This window comes from Rhodnius prolixus, unplaced genomic scaffold, assembly GCF_049639745.1.
Source record: "Rhodnius prolixus isolate KJV_2025 unplaced genomic scaffold, Rpr scaffold_16, whole genome shotgun sequence".
NCBI lineage: Eukaryota > Metazoa > Arthropoda > Insecta > Hemiptera > Reduviidae > Rhodnius > Rhodnius prolixus.
Genome location: NW_027411616.1, coordinates 3,010,492 through 3,034,404, shown reverse-complemented (window position 1 = coordinate 3,034,404; position 23,913 = coordinate 3,010,492). Strand labels below are relative to the sequence as shown.

General features: G+C 36.3%; 1 protein-coding gene across 2 annotated transcripts in view; it reads right to left on the bottom strand.

The window, feature by feature from the left end:
* Positions 1-23,913, bottom strand: part of Cht5 (Chitinase 5) — a 39,753-nt gene that overhangs the window by 13,057 nt on the left and 2,783 nt on the right. The window contains exons 2-6 of one of the 2 annotated variants that reach the window (XM_074134394.1): positions 20,618-20,777; positions 18,530-18,693; positions 10,784-10,949; positions 9,460-9,682; positions 8,370-8,493 (exon numbers count right to left, since the gene is read on the bottom strand). In XM_074134394.1, coding sequence (XP_073990495.1) covers positions 8,370-8,493; positions 9,460-9,682; positions 10,784-10,949; positions 18,530-18,693; positions 20,618-20,678 — 738 coding nt within the window. In that variant the 5' untranslated portion in view covers positions 20,679-20,777. Of the gene's footprint in view, positions 1-8,369; positions 8,494-9,459; positions 9,683-10,783; positions 10,950-18,529; positions 18,694-20,617; positions 20,977-23,913 lie in introns of those variants that run through there. The other variant, XM_074134395.1, reaches the window with a different exon arrangement.

Here is a 23,913-nt window from a genome sequence, read left to right as displayed (position 1 = left end):
ATTTAACGTTCGTAGGGCTGTAACATTAATTGAGGAAGGCCTAGGAGTGTGGGAAGTAGGCCGGCGATTGGGAATGAGTCATTCTGTAATCCAGCGATTATGAGGGAGATACCATGAGACAGGATTAGGAGGATTCACGGGACGGCCAGGGCAGGGCCGGCCAAGATCCATTTCAATAAATGAGGACCGATTCATGCAGCTACAAGCCCTTAGAAATCGCCAAACCACCTCACCTGCTATCCAAAGTGACCTCAGGCGTGCTACAGGAACCGCGATTTCTGCTCAAACCGTTCGTAATCGGTTGAGGAAAGGTGGCCTGCGTTCCAGGTACCCGATAAAAGTGCCACAGTTGTCCATAAGGCACAAAATCGCCAGACATTTGTTTGCCAGGGACCATCGCAATTGGCACATCGGACATTGCAGGAAAGTTTTTTTTCTCTGATAAGTCCAAATTTACTCTTACAATTTATTGTACAGAAATGATGGGCGAATGATTGTATGGAAACGAGGAAACGAACGTTTTCTCCCTTGTGCACTACAACCAACGTCACCATTTGGCGGCGGTTCAATTTAGGTTTGGGCAGGAATTTCTTTCACCGACAAAAGTGACTTGGTTGTGTTCGCGAATGGAAGTTTGACAGCTCAGCGGTACATCAATGAAGTGTTACGAATCCATGTCCGCGGAAGAGCACTTACGGGTGAAGATCAATTCATTTTCATGCCTGATGGGGCCCGTCCTCATACTGCAAATGTGGTACGTGAGTTCATTAATGCCAACAACATTCTGACTCTCAGGCCAGCTTGTAGTCCGGATTTGAATCCGATTGAACACTTATGGGGCCAGCTGGGGCAAAACATTCGCAATCGTCCTGACCCGCCACGGACATTACCAGAGCTGGAACGAGTCCTAAGAGAAGAATGAGAAAGAATTCCACAATAAAACATCAGGCGCCTGAGCATGCCAGATAAAAGCATGCTGTTATTCAAGCTCACGGTAGCAATATGAGGTACTGAGCCCGCAATCAAAAAGTATTCCAAATTTTTCTGTATGAACTTTTTTTAAATTTTTACACAATTTTTGTTTGTGCATCATAAACTTCACATCCGACTCCCTTCTGACTCTTAGAGCCGTCTGTAAAGATTTGATAGGCATTGGGAAAGTTGTGATGCAATCCGTCTAAAAGCAATGCATTGTTGGCAGAATCTGGTAGGCATTCCTTGCAATAAAATAATTCTTTGGGGATAATTTTTAGATCGTCCATCTGGCAGTGGATATCGAAACTAAAAGTCGGTAGTAAATTGTAACGTTGTGTACGTAATAAAAAGTCCGATAGTTTGCTGATTTGTTCCACTAGGATTTGGACCTTCTTTTTGTGCCAACATTTTTCAGTTAACACTCTAGTAATAATTCTGCTGATCTAGGTTGTCTTGTGATTTACAATTTTTCAATAATGAATCGTGAAGTCAATAATTTCCTTCTAATTGACAAGGGTTGTTCCCTAGCTTCCACTAGGAGTGCATTAGTTGGAGTGGAACCCAGAGTACCCAGGCTTTAAGTACAGTAGTATTTTATCTATTTGCTTTAGGTGAGTGTTGGCAGCATCTCCATAAAGAAAGCATCCATAATCCATTCTTGAAAAGGTCAGCTGTTTGTATATCATTAAAGATACTGCCTTATCGGCTCCATAATGCAGGTGATTAATGTATCTTAATATGTTTGCATACTGTTCGCACTTTTTAATAACGTAGTTAATGCCTTGCTTCCAGAGTAGTTTTCCATCAATGTGCATACCCATTCTTCATTACAGGTTCCACCCGCAATTGAAATCTTCCCATTTTCACAGGAGAGCGAATCATATACTTCCTTTTACGTGTGAAAATGGTGATACTGCTTTTCTCTTGTGAAAGTGAAAGACCAATATTGGTACACCATTCATGGAATGTGTTCATTATTCTGTCCAATTTGTGAATCGCAACACCCAATATCTTACTGCAGCAATGCAGTGTTATATCGCCAGCAAATTGTAAAACTTGGATTTCATTTCCTAACGATTCGCCGAGGTCAGCCGTGTACACATTAAATAATCGACTGCTCCTTGAGGAAGACCCACATGGGTTTCTCGAGGCCCGTATGTCCTCCTTCCGTTGAATCTTATTATTATAATAATAATAATAGTAAAATTTAGTTTTCATTTTACTTCTACTTTCTCCTTTTTTAGGGGGAAAAAAATTAATTCTAAATTAAGCTTTTTACAAATAAATACACGATCAATTGATAACAACAAGAATTATTTAGAAACATTTTTAAAAATAAATAAAATAGATGTAGCTATTACCACAGAACCCTGGTTAAAAAAAAAATTTATCTTAAGTGGATATGATGAGAGAGCCGACAGAAGCGATGGTTACGGTGGCTCCTGTATAATAATAACTAAAACATCAATATAAATACAAAACTGTAAATGTGTCACAAATATTCAACAGCGAAATAGTACAGACGTGCCGTCTCTTTAGAAACAAATAAATTAGAATTTACCATGATATCAATTTATAGTTCGCCCAAACACAAAATTAAAGCTAATTAAAGTTGTGTGGCACTTTTTAAATCAGTAAAACACCCTATTATGATATGCGGGGACATGAATGCTCACCATAATAGCTATGGCTGTTCATTTATAGACTATGAAGGAACACAATTATTAGACGCATTACTCAGAAAATGTTTATATATTCAATGCTGTTATGTGTTATGTGCGCCAATGCTGTTCCTAGACCAGACAGGCAGCCATCGGCAATCGATCTCTCTGCCATCTCTTGTCACTAGAACAGAATGGTCTGTTATTGACGAACCTTTTGGATCTGACCACTGTGAACAATGGTAATAGCAGCAATAGTAGCGTGTACGATGACAGTAACACCGATACCTCCTCCAGAAAAAAGTGGAACTTGGGGCTGGCCGATTGGGATAGTTATGCATTGTTGACAGATAAACTCTTAATAGAATTAAGGATAGTCATTGACTCACAGACCAATTACATCCAATTCATAGAAATTATAAATTTTGCTTGAGAACGGACTATTCCAGTAATAAAACCTTCGCGAATTCTGCTGTTCTTTTGATAAAAACACCTCTATAAAGGAGATTTGGAGTGGGATTAGAGATCTTGGTCAAGGCTTCCGCAAAATGATACCTTCAAGTTGGGAGTGGATTCTAGAATTTTTGAATTCTCTGACATCTAAAACAATACCAGAACATTTTCAACTTCCAGACGTAAAGGAGAATCCCCATGAAATGAATAAGCCTTTCTGTTATTCTGAACTGCTGCAGGCAATCAAAACTAATAAGAGCACATCCCCCGAAGAAGATATGTTACATTATTCTACGCTCCCACAGCTAACACACTCAGAGAAAAAGGTGCTACTCAAGATTTTCAATGATAATTGGACGAACCAAATTAAAATTAAAGAATGGGGCCAACAAATAGTTGTACCATTGCTTAAACCTCGAAAAGACCCTGAAAGCTATGAGTCTTACAGACCAATAGCCTTATCATCATGCATGGGTAAAACCGTCGAGAGAATGATCAAGACAAGACTAGAATGGTGGACCCAGTCTGAATGCGAATTCCCTACATACCAAAATGGTTTCAGAAAAAGACACAGAACGTTGGATGCTCTGTCTAACTTTGCGATGGAAGTTTTCTAACAATAAATTTATGGTTGCAGCGAATCTCAGCCTGACAAATGCCTACAATAATGTGCACATCCCTACACTTAGACACAAATTGGTCTCCATGGGTACTCCGACCAGGATTGTGCGTCACGTGCATAACTTTCTTTCAACGTGTGCTATTATTATTATTATTATTATATTATTTTAATATTATTTAGTGCAACCTAACGTAATGATTTCTTTTAAGTACATCTATTCATTTTTTAGTTATTAATAAAGTAAAGTCGAAAGTAACAATGCAGACTGCAATTTTATAATTATTTCCTTCCATCCACTTAGAGTTTTGCGAGTCAGGCGTCTAATATTAATGGGGTTAACAGGTGATACTAATTCGGATATTCTTCTAAGTCTGTATTGACATCTCTAATAACCCCCGAAATATGAATGAAATAAACTTAGGAATATACTCTGAAATTTCCCTTTCTTTAAGGATATCCAAGTTAAGTAATTCGTTGGCTGCTTAGGCACTATTAGTTACTATTTTCATACGGTTTTTGACTGTAACTGCGATGGTTAATATATCATCTTTACAAGCCATAGATGTCTTTAGTAGCCATTTTCCTAATGTCAACGATGAACTTTGCCCAGATTACCCTTATTGCCCTCTAAATTCACAATATAAGGACCTTTATCGCCTACTTTATATCTATATTGTAGTGCATTTTAAATATAACCAGTTTTATATTTTAGATTACCTGAGTTAGCCTCTTGTACATGAACTTTAGACTTATTACTATATGCAATATTTTCCTCATTAGGGCGTTTATTTGCCTTTAGAGTACTTTTGTTTGTATTATTATCCTTATCCAGAGTATTATTACTTACCATTTCCATCATGTTAGTAAGTAAGTTAGTATTAAAATTTATTGATTGATTATTGTTAGTAACCTGGGGATAATGGTAGAAGATGGCTTATCTGACTTTAAAGTGGTATTGTCCACTGCGCCGACATTTCACTCTATCAATGAAAACCAAATGTTATAGACTAAATTGTCGGGAGGGAAGATGAAAAGAATAATTAATTAAAAAATAAAAAATATAGAAAAAATTAATAAAAAAACTTATTATAAAAATCACGTGGTAACAAATTGAACAGAAAAGAATACGATTGTAAGGGAAGGGATTAGCTATGAGGTTAGCATACTGGACTCCCACGCGGAGGTCCCGGGTTCGAATCCAGCAGCTGACCCTTAGATTTTCTCTTCCTAGGAGCTTCTTACAGCTCACTGTCCGGTGATGGACAGTGTTGTCTGTAACGAGAGAACACTGTCCGGAGGCCGGCAGTGCACTGGAAAAAGCTCCGGGCGCTAATGACCTCAGCTGTTGATGCGCCAAAAAAAAAAAAAAAAAAAATACGATTGTAAAATTAACAATTTTTAACCGTCAGACAATGTTAGCAGTAGTCACTAAACGGTGTTCACAGGGCGGGTACGAACCACAGCTGATAAGAATAATTATAAAATGTTTTCTTGATATAAGTAATAAATAAGAATATTTTTGATTATAGAGTATTTTCTGTTAAAAAGATTTTGATATACAGAGTGTTCAGCATAAGACTACGGTAACTTCGGGAGGCGATTCTGGGCATCATTTGCAACAAAAAATTTCATATAAACTATGGCCCGATTCGGCTCCGTTTTGTAGATATTTTTAATTTTATGTTTTTTCAAGGTACTACTACTTTTTAGCAAACAGTTGTCTATATTTCTCAAACTATTATAGCTGCAGCAATTTCAATTAGCTCATTAGAAAGAAGGTTAAATTTCCTTTTAAATAAGCCAATTTATATTTCAAAATAATAATATTAAGTATTTCAAATTGTGGCCCAAACATAAGAAATAGCAAGTTTTTAATTTTTTCAAAAACTTTGACTTCATTTTTCTCAAAAACATTTTATATGAAAAAACCGTGCACTATTCAGGAAAAACATCTACATACAATCACCTTTCGAAAGGTATACAATGCATTGGGGTTATTTTACAAATTGATGCAGAAATCTGTGATTAATTGCAAAAAAGTAGGCCTCAAAACAGCGTCGGCATTATCAAAGGAATTCAACTACCATAAGAATATAACTATCAGAAATAAAAAGAAGAAATTGGTGTATGGTGTTAAATGAGCGTTAGGTACCAATTCCAAAAGAAAGGATTTTCGTTTAACAAGTTTAGATCTGTGTGCTATTCTTTAGTTAATTCAGAAATATGCTAAATAATTTAAATAAAACACAGATTTTTTTAAACTACTCAACAAACTTTTGGAACTAGGTGGTTGTGGAGAGCTAATAAATAGTCGAGAACAGGAGATTGTAAAGAGGTAATGAATAAGCCAAACACTTATTAGTCGCTCTAATCCCCAAATTAAATAACGGTGGATGGAATACTTCACTGGCTGCCTGTACACCTCCACGATCGTCATAGCGTTCGGAACACACCTACAATGATAACATCTAGCATACTCCCGCCTAGCTTCTCCACTATTCCCATATGTTGGCATAATGATAGCAAAAAGCAAAACGACAACTAAATATCTAATGAAACTGTACACTTCAAACTATCTTTTCTTCTTGTTGCATTTATTTATTTTTATAAGCCGTATTAAGATAAAATTGCCAGTTTTTAACTCGGGGATTAGAGCGATAAGTAAGTTCTCGATTACTTATTAGCTCCCCACAACCGCCTAGTTCCAAAAGTTTGTTGAGTAGTTTAACAAATCTGTGTTTTATTTAAATTATTTAGCATATTTCTGAATTAACTAAAGAATAGCACACAGATCTAAACTCGTTAAACGAAAATCCTTTCTTTTGGAATTGGTACCTAACGCTCATCTAACATCATACACCAATTTCTTTCTTTTTATTTGATTTTATCATTTATAATGTAAATTATGTCTTTTTGAATATAGTTCTTAAATAAATTAATTATTAAATTACACGTTTGCAAAACATCGTTCTGGATTTGATGTTTCTGATAGTTATATTCTTATGGTAGTTGAATTCCTTTGATAATGCCGACGCTGTTTTTGGGCCTACTTTTTTGCAATTAATCACAGATTTCTGCATCAATTTGTAAAATAACCCCAATGCATTGTATACCTTTCGAAAGGTGATTAGATGATTTTGAAAGGTGTATGTAGATGTTTTTCCTGAATAGTGCACGGTTTTTTCATATAAAATGTTTTTGAGAAAAATGAAGTCAAAGTTTTTGAAAAAAATTAAAAACTTGCTATTTCTTATGTTTGGGCCACAATTTGAAATACTTAATATTATTATTTTGAAATATAAATTGGCTTATTTAAAAGGAAATTTAACCTTCTTTCTAATGAGCTAATTGAAATTGCTGCAGCTATAATAGTTTGAGAAATATAGACAACTGTTTGCTAAAAAGTAGTAGTACCTTGAAAAAACATAAAATTAAAAATATCTACAAAACGGAGCCGAATCGGGCCATAATTTATATGAAATTTTTTGTTGCAAATGATGCCCAGAATCGCCTCCCGAAGTTACCGTAGTCTTATGCTGAACACCCTGTATATATATTTTTTAACTCTCTTTATTTAATTTACAACTGCCTATTGGCAACAAGTAAATCAGAATACAATACATAGATAAAAATGGTTTGAAAGATTTGAATGAGGGCCATCCAACGATAACCATCATGAGTCGGCTAACTAAGATGCCGTTAAAGTGAATTCGAAGGATGTCCTTTTTTATCATGAGGTGATCGCGAGGCCATCGACACTTCAGTCTTCGGCGAGGATTTGAGGGAAGAGTACTTTGGGATAGATTGTTTATGAGCGGGTTGAAGTATTGGGAAAGTTTCGAATGAAATTTGGTGTAACGGAATTTGGCTATGTCCCGGACAAATGGGATTTTTAAGTCAGTGTGGATGGTGTGATTGCTTACGTTGAAAGGAGCGTTAAGGATTGTGCGTAGGATTTTCGATTGAAGGGATTGGATGCGGTTGAGATTGGAACGCTTTGCAGTACCGTACAGTTCAAGTTCGTAGTCCAGATTGGGGCTAGTAGAGATGTGCAGAGTTTCTTTTTGTTGGTAAGAGACGATTTGGAGCGTTTGTCGAGGAGTCTTTTGGTCATTCGGTTACGTAATTCGTATTTTAATATAACGTTTATTTTAGATAGTTTTTGTTCTATATTATTTATATTTATACTTTGGGATTTGTCAACAACAACCCCACTGATGGTGTTTGACAAAGTGTATGTCTTTTATTTTATTTTTATAATTCTTTAGTTTTGCATTCTTTTGTAATGTTTTCTATTTTGTAAAATAAAAGACTCTATCTATCTAATAGCAACGAAAGTTCATATGGTTCAAAGACTTGGAAGGATAAACTGTGTGATTTGGAGGCTTACGTCAGATAGTCTCACAAGGAAGATCTAGTTCGAGATAACTTGCTGATTCAGAAAGATCAGTCTAGTATGCGCCTTCGGCTGTGATAGCTGGATGAAGATAAACCCCCCCGTTGGTAGTAAAAACTGATGCCAGAAAACCCGTAAAACAAAGAGCTAATGGAAAGACTCGGGTTCAGGTTCGTCTCTGAAACCGGTCGCCAAGTTTTATAGTGATATAGATAAAACAAATCTGCAATGAAAAGTATAATGCAATTTTGGTTGTACTCACTACATTGAGCTTTTCGTAAGCATATTGGTCATGCGGTCGCTTGTATAGTGGACTATGCACGTCAGCAAAACCTGCCCAGTTACCTCTCAGATCGTAAGCCATTACATGCACAGCGTCTACATTTCTGAAAACAAACGTGATTATTTATATTTTTTGTTTCGCCCCAAAAGAGCCTTATATAACATATATGGGTTATTTGCCATAGAGAAATTGTTTGGTACTGATGTTCCGATTGCACGCCGATCATTATAAAACATTGTGACATAGAATGGAAAAAAATGAAAAGATACAGTGGGTTACTGGTATGCTAATGTTGTTCTTACGCTGATACTGTTTGCTGTTTGTAGAATAAATTTTGTTATCCAAAATGTAGTAGTAACAATAAAAGGGAGAAACATGCAATTATTTATCGCTTAACTTAATCTGACAACTCGTCACCTGGTTGTTGTGGCAAAGTGAATAACCAGGAAATGGAGTGAAGAAAAGCATAGGTAGCAAGAAGTGGTTATCACTGTGCGCTAGCGAATGTGGGTGTTAATTGCCCTACCGGAGGTTGGAGGAAGTCAGTTGACCAAAAGCAGAACCATTTCTATATTTAGTGGGACCGTGTGCGAATTCGTTCAGGTCACTGTGAAAGTTACCCTATGCATTTTTCGTAAGCCTTGGTTGTTGGCAACCAACAGAGTTCCTAGTGTAAAAATTTAACAGATGCTTGGGACTGACATTTTGAGCAAGATAGTATTTTTAGGGAACTCAATGTCGACTACTTACCCCAACAGAGCTGGATCAATTATTGATCTTTCACAGAAAACAATAAAACATTTAGTAAAAGTTCTTAGCCTAGAGGAAATTTGATTATGGGCAACTTTGGCTGCAGATGACAATATTCCTATTTCTTAACTACCGTTGCTTTGAAGAAAGCTACACTAATTGCTAAAAGAGCGTGTGACTGATCGCTTCACATTTAGTTGGATTGTAGTTTTCAGATGTTCACACACTGACATATATACTTTATTAAAAAGCGTTAGTGGCATGCATGGGTCTGTGCTATGAACGCTGTAGACATGCAAGAGTAACAGATCAACCTTACTCGCACAGTTCTGGAACATGATAGCCCTCGTTCAGCCTGAACTTTGCCAGCGGCACGGCCATTGTGATCTCCCAGTTCTTGCCTTCAGCATCGAATGCTCGCCGAAGTTCCTCCACAAAGTAAAGAAATCTGTCCTTGTCAGAGAATGATCCACCCCGGTCTGCCGCTCCAGGATATTCCCAGTCCAAATCAAATCCATCGAATTCATATTTATGCATCGTATCTGACAAAATTAAAATAAGTTATATCTGTCTTGAGAATAAAAAGAAAGTTATAGTTTCATAATTATGTGTGGAAGCGACTCAGATTATCCTCAGTCAGGTTGGCTATCATGAATAAACAGTAGCAATACACACAATATTTTGGTTTCTAATTCGTCACTAACAGGTTTTATCATGCAGGAGCTAAAGCTGGAAATCTGCATGATTGAAAAATCTCATTTTTATTTAATTGAAAGGTTTTTCTCATAATATCACGGTGACAATGACAATATGTTCAATTACTAAGCCCTTGAGGTTCACACAGCTATATTCTCAAGGTTCTAAACATACGAATTTTCTTCATTCTAAGAATCAGATTTAACTCTTGTCAATATTATACAGTTTGTAACGGAACATTACACTGAAATATAACTTTACAGGGAAGCTTAGTCTCTTGGCCTTGAGGAACAGAACCCGCCTCTTGTCCCAAATTGTTATAATAATAATTATTCTCATTTAAGATGTTGAGAGTATCAATCTGTCTGTTTGGAAAATTCGGAGTTTCTGTCTGTTTTGGGGTCCACAGAGAGCAAATGAAGGGGAGGTCAGACCTAAACAGTGAAGTCGTAGGAGTTTAAAGACTTTCCAAATAACCAATTCATAGAAAGTGAAAAACAACATTTTTTCCATCGTTTTAGTGCAGGGAGGGCGGATTTCGCGAAAACTGCTCCAATAATTTTCTTTACTTTAAGTGCTCCCAATCAACACTAGACAGAAAATACCAGCTACAAACCCTATATCTATATTTACCCTTTATCTATTAATAACACTTTTCGATTAGGGTTAAGAAAATTAGTGGATCAGTACAGCGGCGATATTTTCACTTAATAGCATTTTATGAAAGAATTGAAATGAATGCAGTGTGAGAAATGGCGATTTTCGCACCAGATGTAGAAAATTTAATGATTGAGCTAAGCTCGCTGGCCGAGTTACCGGGTACTAAAGAGAGATTTGCTCTAATTGCACTGTTCCTGTCCGTGATGTCTGCAGCGAACACTGTCCGGAGACTGGCAGTTCGCTTGGTGTGTGAGTCAGTATAGGTGTTTTTGTGTCTTAAAACTTACCTACGACGCTCCTGATAAAGGTGTCCCTACGATCTCTGGCAGACACGAGAGCTGAATACTTCCTGCCCCCTTCACCCCAACCACCGACTGCCAGCGAGGTTTTCAAATGAGAGTATTTTTGCTTCAGTAAAGTGAAGTTTTTAAAACCATTCTGCTCCACATCAACCTGTGCACAAGATATAAACCAACTTAATTATTTATTATGAACACTGCTTACAAATTTGTTATTTATTTTTTAACTTTGTCATAAATGGCAGCATGGAAGTTTCTCTAAACTTTGTGTGTATATTATTAGGTGGAAGGACAGTTTTGCCTGACAGATACCTGTTATTCTAACGAGGTTTTCTGGATAAGATGGAGAGACCCCTACTCTCAGACCTCTTTCCAACGTATTATAACCTTTTCAAGCATTTGGATAACTTCTTCCTTCTAGAACCTTCATCATTGAGGAACAGCCAAAGTTTAATTGAAGCTCCAGCGCCCAAATTTTACCATGAAGAGAGAAATAGACTCATTTGTCAATGATAATGCTAGTGGTGGTAATTTTGATTAAATTTGAAGTTGAGTTAAACAACTTTATAGTAGACCCTCTGATATCAGAAAATAATTTAATTCCAATTAATATTAATCCAATTCAGTGACTTTACTTCGAAATATTTTTCCAGAATTTTGAGTGGCTCACTCATTTATTCAGGAGGGTTTGAAGTTTAAATTCTCCAATTTTTTATTTTATAACTTATAATAAAACAAAACAAAAAATTAATTCTATTAGTAAGACACTGTATTTACGCGGCCAATTTTTCGCATAAACTTGATAGTACTTATAAAGGACAAATAATTAAAACTGTCCGGTAGGGCAGTTGTATAAGGGTTGATCGACAAAAACTGCACGAAAAAGCGTAACGTTGAAAAACACCCAACTTTGACAATTTTTTTCTCTTTTTCTATAAAAGATAAACTTCCCAATTTTTTTTTTTTTTAAATGTATGGCAGATCCTCCTTTATAACTGAATTTTTTTGCAACCACCCAGATCAAGTAGATTTTGAGAAAAAAGTTGCCGAAAATGAGCAAAAACGGCATTTTAAGAAAATGTTCTTGTTGTTGTTGTTACCTTTTTTGTAAACAACGTAGCACCTAAACGCGGGAACCGATTTTCATGAATGAGGTGTCATTCGATTCGGAATTTTATGTAGATGTGCCTTTTGGCGGTCTCGACGCTGTACATCAAATGGGAGAGGAGTTAGCCCCATTTATGTGAGGCCCCCTCCAAAATTATTATTACTAACTAATAACTCTGTAAATCTTAGCCCGATGTTGAAAAAATTTGGCAGGATGAAAGGGATTGTGCTCCCCTATGTAACATTAAAGCGACGTTCTGTTCTTACACTTATTAAGGGGAAGTATGACAAACGTTTCAAATTATCGACGCGTGATAATTTGAAATATGAGAAATTAATAATTATAGTTAAATAATCCATTTGTAATTTGTGTGTAATTTGTGCTCTTTACTTTTGGCAATCGTTTAAAATGATCGACGCATGAACTGATTTTCATGAATGAAGTGTCACTCGAATCGAAATGTTGTATAGATTTGCATTTTAAAAGTCTCGACGTTGTGCCTCTTCAGGAGGGGAGTTGGCCCCACGCAGGTAAGGCTCTCTCTAAAACTATGATTACTAATATTTCTTTAACGCTTAGTCCGATTTTGATAAAATTAAGCACGAAGAAATGGTTAAAGCTTCCCTACGTGACTTTAAAGCGCTATCATGCTCTTTCACCTAATAAGAGGAAGTTCTGCAATCGTTCAAATGATCGACAAGTGAACCTATTTACGTCAATGAAAAGTCATTCGATGTGAAATTTTATGTGGATATCGATGTCTACAGCATTAGAAACGGAGTTTGCCCCGCTTAATAATCAATAATCTTCGTCGAATTTTGATAAAATTTGGCAGAAAGAAGTGTTTCGACTCTTATTGCGTTAGGTACATTAAAATGCCGTCATGCTCTTACAGCTACTAAAGAGAAGTATTGCAATTGTGCGTATTTGAAGTATAATTTCTCTTTCCTTTTAGGGAAAAGTAATGCAATCGCAGTTTAATTTTTCTTACTCCTCTTGAAAGGAAGTGCTGAAATCGCTGTTTAATTTTGCTATTTACCTTCAGATTTTACTCGAGACATTTTCTTAGAAAATTTTATTTGTGGATTCTTTGAGGACCGCAACTCTAAGCATTCTTTTAAAAGATCTCTCCAGTGGTTACTTAACACCATATCAGATTATAGCGGAAGTATTGCTTATTCTAAATGTTAAGAATATCTGTATAGCAAATATGTAACTTTGCAGAATAGACAAAATAAAAATTATCCAAAAGGTACAAAAATCTCCTTAACAAAAACTTCGAGTTTTAAAAGTTAAGTATAAGGGTTGATTAAGCGCCAAAAGGTACACAAATCTGCGAGTACCCAACATTTCATTCATGCTTAACTGATATAATTTAAGTCATTTCGCTGCATTAACTTTTCCTTCATATTTTTTAGAATTTATTAGATATCAAAGACCCTTATGCCAGCCATTTTCATCTTCAACATATACATATGTTCAAGTAGCTCACTATTTTGTAATATCTATTAATCTATAATACGAGTATAATAATCAAACTAGTCAAGAGCGTGGCTTTGTAAGTAGGAGATCCTCAGTTCGAATCCCGCCTATGACTACTTTTTATTTGTTATAAGAAATGAGATATAAAAGGATACAATTTGGAGGTTTTCAAATACTTCAAATTTCAAACCTCTATATCTCTCTTTGTATTGTTCACAATTCAATGATCTCTTTACCAAAATCTAGAGAAAAGTCAGCTGTATAACTCATATAAGTAGCAATGTTCTAGTAATAATGATTAATGAGATGTGGAAGGTTAAATTTTGGAGGTTTTCAAATACTTCAAATTTCAAACCTCTATATCTCTCTTTGTATTGTTCACAATTTAATGATCTCTTTACCAAAATCTAGAGAAAAGTCAGCTGTATAACTCATATAAGTAGCAATGTTCTAGTAATAATGATTAATGAGATGTGGAAGGTTAAATTTTGGAGGTTTTCAAGTACTTCAAATTTCAAACCTCTTTATGTCCGTTCGTATTGTTCAGAACGTTTTCTTCTTATTGCAGTTTGGACAATTACACACTAGTTCAAAATACTTACACGTGTTTTGACTCCGTAATAGGGGCGCGCATTTGCTTGGCAAATTGACCACTCTGCATAAACAAAAATAAAAAAAGCGAGATTTTTGCAACTTAGTGAAAACCGACGGGAAGGATAATTGCACGAGAGATAATCGTCAATTACTCTGCTAACAAGCTACTTTTTCAACATCGTCTTTAACAATTTTGTCCTCTTATCTTATAATAGATAATATTTCTAATTTTTTTCTAAAGTATATGGTATATCATTTATAACTACGGTGACCATTATTTTTGTATTAAAAAACAGGACAAGGAGCAAAAAAAAAACTATAAAAAATATTAATACGTTTATTAACACGAGATCGGTTATTACAAAACAATGGCCATATAATATGGTATAGGTTAGTTTATTAGTTATTAGTTTTTACACGACGTTTAGCGATCGATGTTTACACTAGTCGACTAGTCTACTCTATCGGTAAAACAGTTTGTGTTTTACGCTAAAGGTTCGTCCAAAGTTAATGTACACAGAAAAATTTTTTCTAAACGATTATTTGCGAACTTAATTTATACTATATTTTTACATTCAAAAATTAAATTTTAGTATAATTTAAATTTCATTGAAAAACAGTACAAATAAATAAAAAACAGGACATTTATGCTTAAAAAAACAGGACAGCTCCTTAAAAAACAGTACGAATGGTCACCGTATTTATAACCCTACTTTTTGCAACAACCTACATGACTCTGATTTTAAGAAGAATGGTCTAAGTTTTAAGAAAAAAGAGGCAAAAACAGCGTTTTAAAAACTTCTATTGTTTCCTCTTTCATGATCAAGAGGCGCTTGAACTTGAATTGCAGTTCTATTTCTCATAACTAGGGAACGGATTCGTATGTATTTACATATTTTTTTCTAGGCAATTTACAGACGTTTTTCAACTAGAAGTATTCATACTGACACTTTTTAAGCCGTTTGAGTCTACTTTTATTTCACATATTTCCACATATTTGGATGTTATCGCATATTTATATATTTGATTAAAATAAATAAATATTTCTACATATTTAATCAAAATATGTACATATTTTTTCATATTTTTCATTTTGGGCATATTTTCATAATTGGGAGGTGGTTGACAGGAACTGTGAACCACAGACTGTAGGGCTGTGAATCACATTGGGTACAATGGTTATTGTAATTTACACAGAATGCTGCTAAACAGTGACGGGCACTTGTTAGTTCTTTGAAGTTGTCTGTTCTTTCAGCTCGTTCGTTGAAGTGTCCAATTAATTTCGTTCGGTCACTTAGTGAATTCTTTTTTGGGTGAAATGCCACGAACATCGGCCTCAAACAAACAACTGGTTGCTAAATATCTTCGCGAGTTTCCAGCAGAACTTTTTCGAAGTGATGGAGACATTTTGTACTGCACAGCTTGTGACAAGCGCGTTTCTTGCTCTCAACGTTCCCAAGTCACCCAACATATTGCCACCGGATCGCACATAGAGAATAAAAACAGAAAGAAAGAGAGGACGTCCTATCAAGCCTTCCTTGCATCTCCATCATCAAGTAAGTCTACTCTGAGTACAGATCTGTGTCGGGCTTTGGTTATAGAGCAGATATCCCTTTCCACAAACTTAAAAATCCTCATTTCAAAGGATTCTTAGAGACCAATATTGGGAAAAAAATGCCTGACGAGAGTACTCTGCGGAAAAACTACCTGGAAGATATCTATAAAGATACACTAACCAAAATTCGAGAACATATCAAAGATGGACCGATTTGGGTGTCAATTGATGAAACCACTGACGTTGAGGGCAGGTATATTGCCAATGCAGTTATTGGAAAACTTGACAGTGATGCTGATGTGGATTCAAAGCCATTCCTTTTGAACTGTGAGGTTCTCGAAAAATGCAATCATTCCACCATTTCACGATTCTTCGATGCCTCAATGCATATCCTATGGCCCAGTGGGGTTTTGAACGAAAAAGTTCTTTTGTTTCTCTCTGATGCTGCCCCCAACATGGTCAAGGCTGGGCAATCTATTCAGGTATTTTATCCTAAGATAATTCATGTGACGTGTATTGCTCATGCCTTGCATCGAGTAGCAGAAACTGTCCGATCTTTGTTCAGTGACGTAGATTCCTTAATCTCCTCGGTTAAAAAAGTGTTCTTAAAAGCACCAAGTAGCATTAAAATGCTAAAAGATCTCTATCCAGACTTGTGCCTTCCACCAGAACCAATATTGACAAGATGGGGTACTTGGCTGGAAGCAGCTCAGAATTACTATGAAAACTACAATAAAATCAAGAATGTCCTTTCACATCTCGAAGACGAAGCAGTAGCGATAAATACAGCCAAGTCTTTATTCGATAAACCTAATTTAAGGAACGACCTTGCATTCATTTCTGACAATTGCGTATTTCTTGCACAAGCCATTACCCAACTTGACTCCCAAAATGTTCGACTGACAGAAAACGTGTCCAACGTTAAAAAAGTCATCGAAAAGGTGGAAGGAATACCTGGGAGTAAGGGAGATCTGATCAGATCAAAACTGGTAGAAGTACTGAGCAAGAACAAAGGGTGGGAGACCATCTGCCAGATTTCTGATAATATCAGTGGAACAGAAGTCACCTAAGAACATCGTGTACCCTTTACAACCAACGAGATAACTTCTTTCAGCAAGGCACCTATAACATCTGTAGATGTTGAACGATCTTTTAGTCGTTACAAGTCCATCTTACGCCCAGATCGTCGTCACTTTACGTTTCAACGTTTGAAATTTCATGTGGTTGCAAACAATTTCGAAGAGTGAAGTTTTCAAAATTGAAAATTTAACACATCTTTTTATAAATAGTAAAAATGTTCTTTGTTGTATAAATCATTATAACTTGTAAAAACAAATTATTTTGTTCCTAATAAATTATTATAAATTGTAAAAATGTTCTTTTCTTGTAAAAATAATTATAACTTGCCCCCCCCAAAAAATTCCATTTTCATAAAAAAAAATGTCCATTTTACTTAAATATTCCAGAAAATATTTTAAGAAAATCACATATTTTCCACATAATTGACGAAAATAAATGCATATTTTAATTAAATATTTGGCATTTTTAAATACATAAAAATCCGTTCCTTACTCATAACCCATCTTAAAGGGAAGTAATTTAATCGCTTTAAATTTTTCTTATAGTTGAAATAATGTAATCCTCTTACACTTTCAATAGGAAGTGATGTAATCAATTGTAATTTATCTTACCGCTCTTAAATGGAAGTTCTATAATAGTTGTTCACTTTTTCTTACCCCCTCGTTTTGGGAAGTAATGTTGTCGCAGAATTCACTTTCTCTTACCTTTTTTAATAATTTCTGTAGTCTGAGTGTAATTGCTTTACCCCTCTCAAGGACGAGTAAGTAATCGCAGTACCCCTCTTTATTTTGTTTATGTGACATGGAAGTAATTCGTTGGCCGATTAAAGGTGTTGGTTGGGGAAGGAACTGTACTTAAGTAAAAGAGTACTCGAGTATTTCAAACGTTTTTATGCTTACTTAGCCTGCCGCGAGTTAACCCGAATCGGCCAACTTACTTTCAATATTTTCGATGAAGTCAACTTTTGTGAACGCATAAAATTATAAAATTAGATGAAAATAATTATCTAAATTAAAGTTAGCTTCAGAAGCCTTGCAGAAACCTCCTTAAGTCATGAGATAGCAAATTTAATTGGTTTAAGTAAAAGAACATTTAGGGTGCCACTCTTTAGACCAATTATACCCGCTTTGAAACTCAGTAAAAAGTAATCGTGACATTACAATAATTTTTAAAAGATATTTAATCCAGAATGATATAAAACAAGTCGAAAAGTCGTCTTTAACATATTTTGGAATATCCCAGTCACGATAGTTGAAACTCAGAAATTTCTCAAAGGCTTTTTTAAAGTCGTTAAATCGCATGTTCAAATAAGCCTATGTTGCCTTTACCAAACACCTGAACAATGGAGCACCATATATAGTTAACCAAATCAATCTATGTCTTTTTGTAATTTATACGAACCAGAAACTACATTATTACCCCTCATAAGAAATAACTTACGTAATCATGCTTCTTTTCGACTTGAATTATCAACGCAAGTTTTGATTTTGAGGTCCCCTGCGTGAAAAAAGTGACTTTTTAGAAATAGACTTCTCTGCGTGTGTCCACTGTAAGACTGTAAGACGGAAAAGCGCAGAAAGTTCAAATTTGGTATTCCTCTGGTAGCAACAGAGAACGCCACATTAAAAACGATCCATCGTTGTAAATAAATGTAAAGAAAAGTAGTAAAGTAATGCCTATTTTTTCAGGCGGGCTTTACGTCCAGCTACCAATTAGGTATCGTGGACGGAGGCGACTAGCAAACATACATTACTCTAAATTTATTTTATTAACCATTAAATAAAATCCAAGGCCTAAGACTGGGAATCGAACCCAGTACCACAATGCATATTTGCTTTGCTGGTCTCGCCTCTATCCGTTCGGCTACCGTGGCGCCCAAATAAATAAATAATAAAATAATAAATGAACAACTTACCTCAGGATCTAGCACAAGTAGTTCCCAGGTGACGTTGCTGACGCCAACAAATGAGTATATTACATGGGTGCACATGTCGGCCGGGATGTCGTCTATCGTGTATCTTCCCAGACCCGGTCTGTAGATCGCCCAGTTGCTGAAGTAACACACCACTCGAGCTCCATCTTTCAACAAGTATTAGCAATCGCCTCAATTTTTTATTGCAATCGCAACTCAAAGGCGGAGTCATCGTTTTTAGACCATGACCTCCTTACCAAAATCGCTAAACCTTGTAGACTTTAGTAGGTTACGAATATCTATTGAACCCGTTACGAATGTGTACGTCGCAACATCGAGTGTTCTCAATAAAAATATTTTCACAGTTCGCATGGTCCCAAAGTCAACTTCGGGAGCATCCACAGAACTTAGTATACAAATTACATCACGTCGGAGCTGTGAACCTTTTATAATGATTCCTTTATGGTGATTCTTTTCGCTACTCTAAAACCCTTGGAGAGACTGCTGCAGAATTCTTATCCGGGTTATTCCTTTAAACATCCTAAGACCCTGAAAGGGACTGCTGCAGAATTCTTATCCGGGGAGGGAGCCTCGGCATTTACGTCTCCCAAGTAAAGGCTGTGGTCATTAATTATTGAGCCAAATCAAATTTTCTGAGAGAAATGATGAAGGTAGTAGTTATGGATCTGCGCAGATATAATGGGTACAAGAAGTTTACAGGTAAACTTTGGTACTTCATAAAAATCTAAAAAGAAAAAATAGAGAATTCTTTCTCGCTATTTCCGGTGGAGATATTTAGACTGTTAAGTTAGGGTCGGCCATAATTTAGGCGTTTCCAGCGATTATTTTTTTTTGGGTGTTTGCCGTTACCCACATTCTCGGAAACGGGTTCAAGAGAACGGAAGTTTCTGCTGAAAGCTCAATATATAAAGTTTGTAATGTTTCCGAAAGTAAATTGGATGCCTATGGTCAAAACTCAGCTAGTGCCTCAAAACCCCTTAATTTGCTTTTTTCCAGAAAATTTTTGCAATGTTGAGACCTACATTTCAGTAAATTCATGTAGTAATGCAAGAACCCCTATCTCTTAAAGTGGCCTATTGTACCTAATTAGAATCAGAATTATACGTAATAGAGTTTTGAACGGTTAAAAAAGTTTTTTATATTTTTTTTACATAAGATTATAAATTCCCCTTGCATATGGTGAGAGTGGTGTACAGCTACATCTCAAACAGAACTTTTCAGGTTCACTTAGGTGATGTATCCGACACAAGAAGAGTGACGTCAGGGGTGCCTCAAAGGTCAGTCCTCGGGCCAGTTCTCTACATTATCTCTCTAAATGATATGCCTTTAGAGGAAAATTTACTGTTTGCGTCATCATGGCTAGTAGACACTATTTGGAACCGAGTTCCACTACACTACAGTAGAATTTTGGAACACTTCCACAATTGTCAAATTAAAATAAATACGGCAAAAACGCAAGCAGTACTGTTTATAAAAAGAAGACCCAATATAAGCCACAAAATCATCTTTATAAACATTCTGTGGGGTGGACGCGGTCAGGTGCCTGGGAGTCAATCTAAATCTCTTAAATTAACTTCCTGCATTGACGTTATAGCACTAAAGTGTAAGGGTCTGATAGTTTAACTGTTTCCACTCCTAAATAGTTACTCCTCACTGAGTGTTGCCAATAAAATATTGTTAAACAAGGTCCTAGCGTAAATTTGACGATTTGATTTGATTTTTTATTTGATTTCAGTTTTTTTTTTATGATTTTAAGCGCGTCAACATCTGAGGTTGTTGGCGCCCGGTGTTTTTTTCAATGCTCGTAGTAGACAAAAACAAATTAGTTTTTTTATCGAAAGAATTGTGAAAAAAGTGGGTCATTGAACCAAACTCGAAACACCGGCTCATTGGGACAAAACAACGGAACTTTTCTAGGAAAAAACAAGAAGAATGGGATCCCTAATTTAAGAGAGTTCAAAATGATATAGATCTAGTAAACACTCAATTTTTAAAAATTAAACAAGATGTAAAGACTTTCCGAAATGAGTTACTGAGAGGTAGTAATGGATTAAGTGATGAAATATTCACCTGCAATGTAGCAGTGTGCAGCCAGGATGACAAGCAGCGTGACGCCCAATTTGAATGACATGATGCAATCCGGATGGACGAGTTGGCGATGAATGGACGTTGTTCTCAGTTGAGTGACTGTTGATTACTGAACAAGAAGTGGAGGTTCAATGGCACAGTTCTACAAACATACGTAAAGAATACGGATACAATAGTTGCAAGGGCCTTCCTCAAATGAATACTGATAGTGTTGCCTCCTTCCTCTTCAATTAGAATTCTCTCAACAACCTCAATTTCCAACTTTAAGTCTATCATATTGAGGGAAGAAAATAAAATTGTTGCTTTGCGATCATTAGATTTATTCTTTATGAAGTATTATTTATGAAATGCGCGGCCAGAATGTTTTGAAGAACTTGGAACATGAAGACCCCGCAAAGAATAGACTACTTCTGGGAACTTGGCGTCCCTGCGGGTAACCCAGCCTAACAACCGAACAACTCACTCGCGCGCTACACCTGTGGTGTAGAATACCACCTGAATGTCCTTAGTATTGCACAATTTGTGTTTGTTGAAATTGGCGTCACTGTGTTTAGTGCGACTGGAAAGCCCACTCGAGCAGGTTACTTTAAATTTAGAAACTAACCCCACACATGGGTTCGAGAAACTTTTATTTCAGGAGTGATCCTGGGGTGCTTCTAAAGGGTCGCTTCAGTACACTGGGTCCCAGTTTGAAGAACGTTTGTTTACTGAAAGCGCGAGTGTACAGATGCTGTAGTTGTCTGGAGGCGGAAAAGGGTTTCACTTAAGCATAACATGTATATGGAGATCACCTTCCTATAAGACGTTTCTTCTAAAAGCATGCTATTGCTTGAGCCAAAACTACATTTTTTGTTCGCTTAAATCTCTCATTTATTAGTCCGTTTAGGAATCTTTTAATTTAGGCGTATCAACATCTGGGGCGATTGGCCTACGGTTTTTCCGGCCTATGGACAGTGCTCTCACATTGCAGGAAAACACTATGGATAGCTTGATCATTAATTTTATAGCCATTTAATATAGTTAGCAGTAAAAAGCTCGTAGGAAAGGGAAATCAATGGGTAGGAAGCTGGATTCAAATCAGGGATCTCCATGAGCAAATCCAACGCGCCAACCTTTCTTCAGTTAATTCTTGCATCATTAATACAACTATCTTTTCCGTCAAATTCTAAGTGTCAAGGAAATTTAAAAGCAAACAGCCGTAAGGAAAGTCCCAATTTTTTTAAATTTCTGTGACCTAATTTTTTTGTTTAAACTGAAAATTGAAAGATTGATTTTAAAGGGAATTACAGTTTAATTATAGTGAAACTAAATTCGAAGTTGAGCTAACATTTAGCCATTCAAAGTTTGCAAAGAAAAAAAAATATGTTAGAACCTAGAGAATGTATTAAGAGGAAGAAAAATTTGGTACAATTTTGAAATGAAAGGAAGGAGGAAGTAAAGCTTTTGGCTGAAGATCAAGGCCGAACAACAGCGACGTGTTCCACTTCCTGAATATGTGTGCTCACTCTTGGGTAACAATTAGCTCTCATAACGAAGTGCTGATGTTTGCGTATCCTGCGAGTCGGAAAATGAAAGAAATGAAATGAAAAGAAGAGTGATGTCAGTTTTCACCTAACATCGAATCAAGGTAACGATTTGGGCCACAACTCCTGCCGTAGGTGGTGCACGTACTTTGAACGTACGTAACTAAGAACAATTTGGAAGCCAGCTCACTTTGATTTTGAAAAATGGCTTTTTGCCCCGCAATGCTCAATACCCCGATTCCAGTGCGAACCTTTTGAACTCCACATTTCAAACCACGGCAATTCTCAGGATTAATCACACATTTCTTTGGAATTTTGCTGTTAGTAGACGACGAATTAGCTTCAATATTATCTAGTTCACTGAAATAATTGCAGGAAAGTGTTGAGAAAAGCTGGACGTTGCCAGTAGCATTAACAGCATTCTTGCCCAAAATTTGATGGATATCAGGTGATCCGAAGTTACAGATCAGGTTATTTTTTATTCGGAACATTTTTGAGGAAAACAAAATTGAGCCAGTATTATTTTTATTTGAATGGCAGCAGGGGTGCTTTACCCCATGGCTGTGGAAGCTAGCCTAAGAAGCTGCCCTTGGGAAGTCTAGCTTCCATATTCCTTGCCCACATTACGAGGTCCACTAGTCTTGGTGACATGGTCTCGTCTGGTCTCAACGTGCCAGAGATGCCGTAACTTTTTTTTACCTATATGCTTCATAAGAAGGCAAGAGGCCATGCTCAGTGGGCTAAGACCTGATACCACTTACCGGTGGGACTCTTATCCTTGGCTAATAGAGGATAGCAGGACTTGTATGACGCATCTTAGTCCTAAGAAGCGGTCTATCTAGCTCAAAGCTCACGGGCCACAGGCAAAACGATTTTGCTACTAGTGCTATGGTTCCTCGTTAATTCAGGATGGCCGACTACCTCTCAACAAGCCCTCCACATCATTACAGACTAGAGTCTACCGCAGTCACGTACATGACAGAAGTAAGTTGAGCATACAGAAGCAGCCATCCGAGCGAGTGAGCGAAGAGCACTCTTCTAAATTATTACAATTTAAAATCTTTAGCAATTATGCTAATGACTGAGTGAAAAGATGGAATGATGACGGCTTTGGCAGAGGTCTGTAACATTCTGTCAGCACCTCATTCATAGTTCACAGCTAAACTAATAATAGTTTTCTAAACTCAATTTTCCATCGGCAACTGTTTCTGTCGTACCTCTATAGTGGTTTTAACATTATTTTTAACTTATCTCTCAGAACACCCTAAAACAATTTTCTAGAAAATAGATTAAAATAAAAGCTTTTTGTCTAAACAAAAGAGTTTAGAGAAAATAATTGGAGGCTTTTTAGAAAAAATATCAAAAAAGTGGAAACCCCATTAAGTATAGACGCACATTCTGGGTTAGGAACCTTCTCCATACTGAGAGTTTAACTGTCTTTTTTGCAGACATAGACCGTAAATCATACTGAAATCTTTAGAGGAAAGAATACCTCCCGGTCCCAGAAATTCCTTTAATCACAAAAGTTGTACATCACCATAAGTAGGGCACTTCATGTCATGGGATTTACGTGGCGTCACTTGGTGAGTCCAATCGCTTCCTGCATTGAGATATTCCATTCACGCCCGGACCATTTCCTGTAAACAAATGTTTTGGACTTGGGCAATGTCACAGCGAATTCCCGGTGATAACTTGAATTTACTTTTGAAAAATGTTATAAATTTGGAGTTATTACTTTCTCTTACAATTTATTTT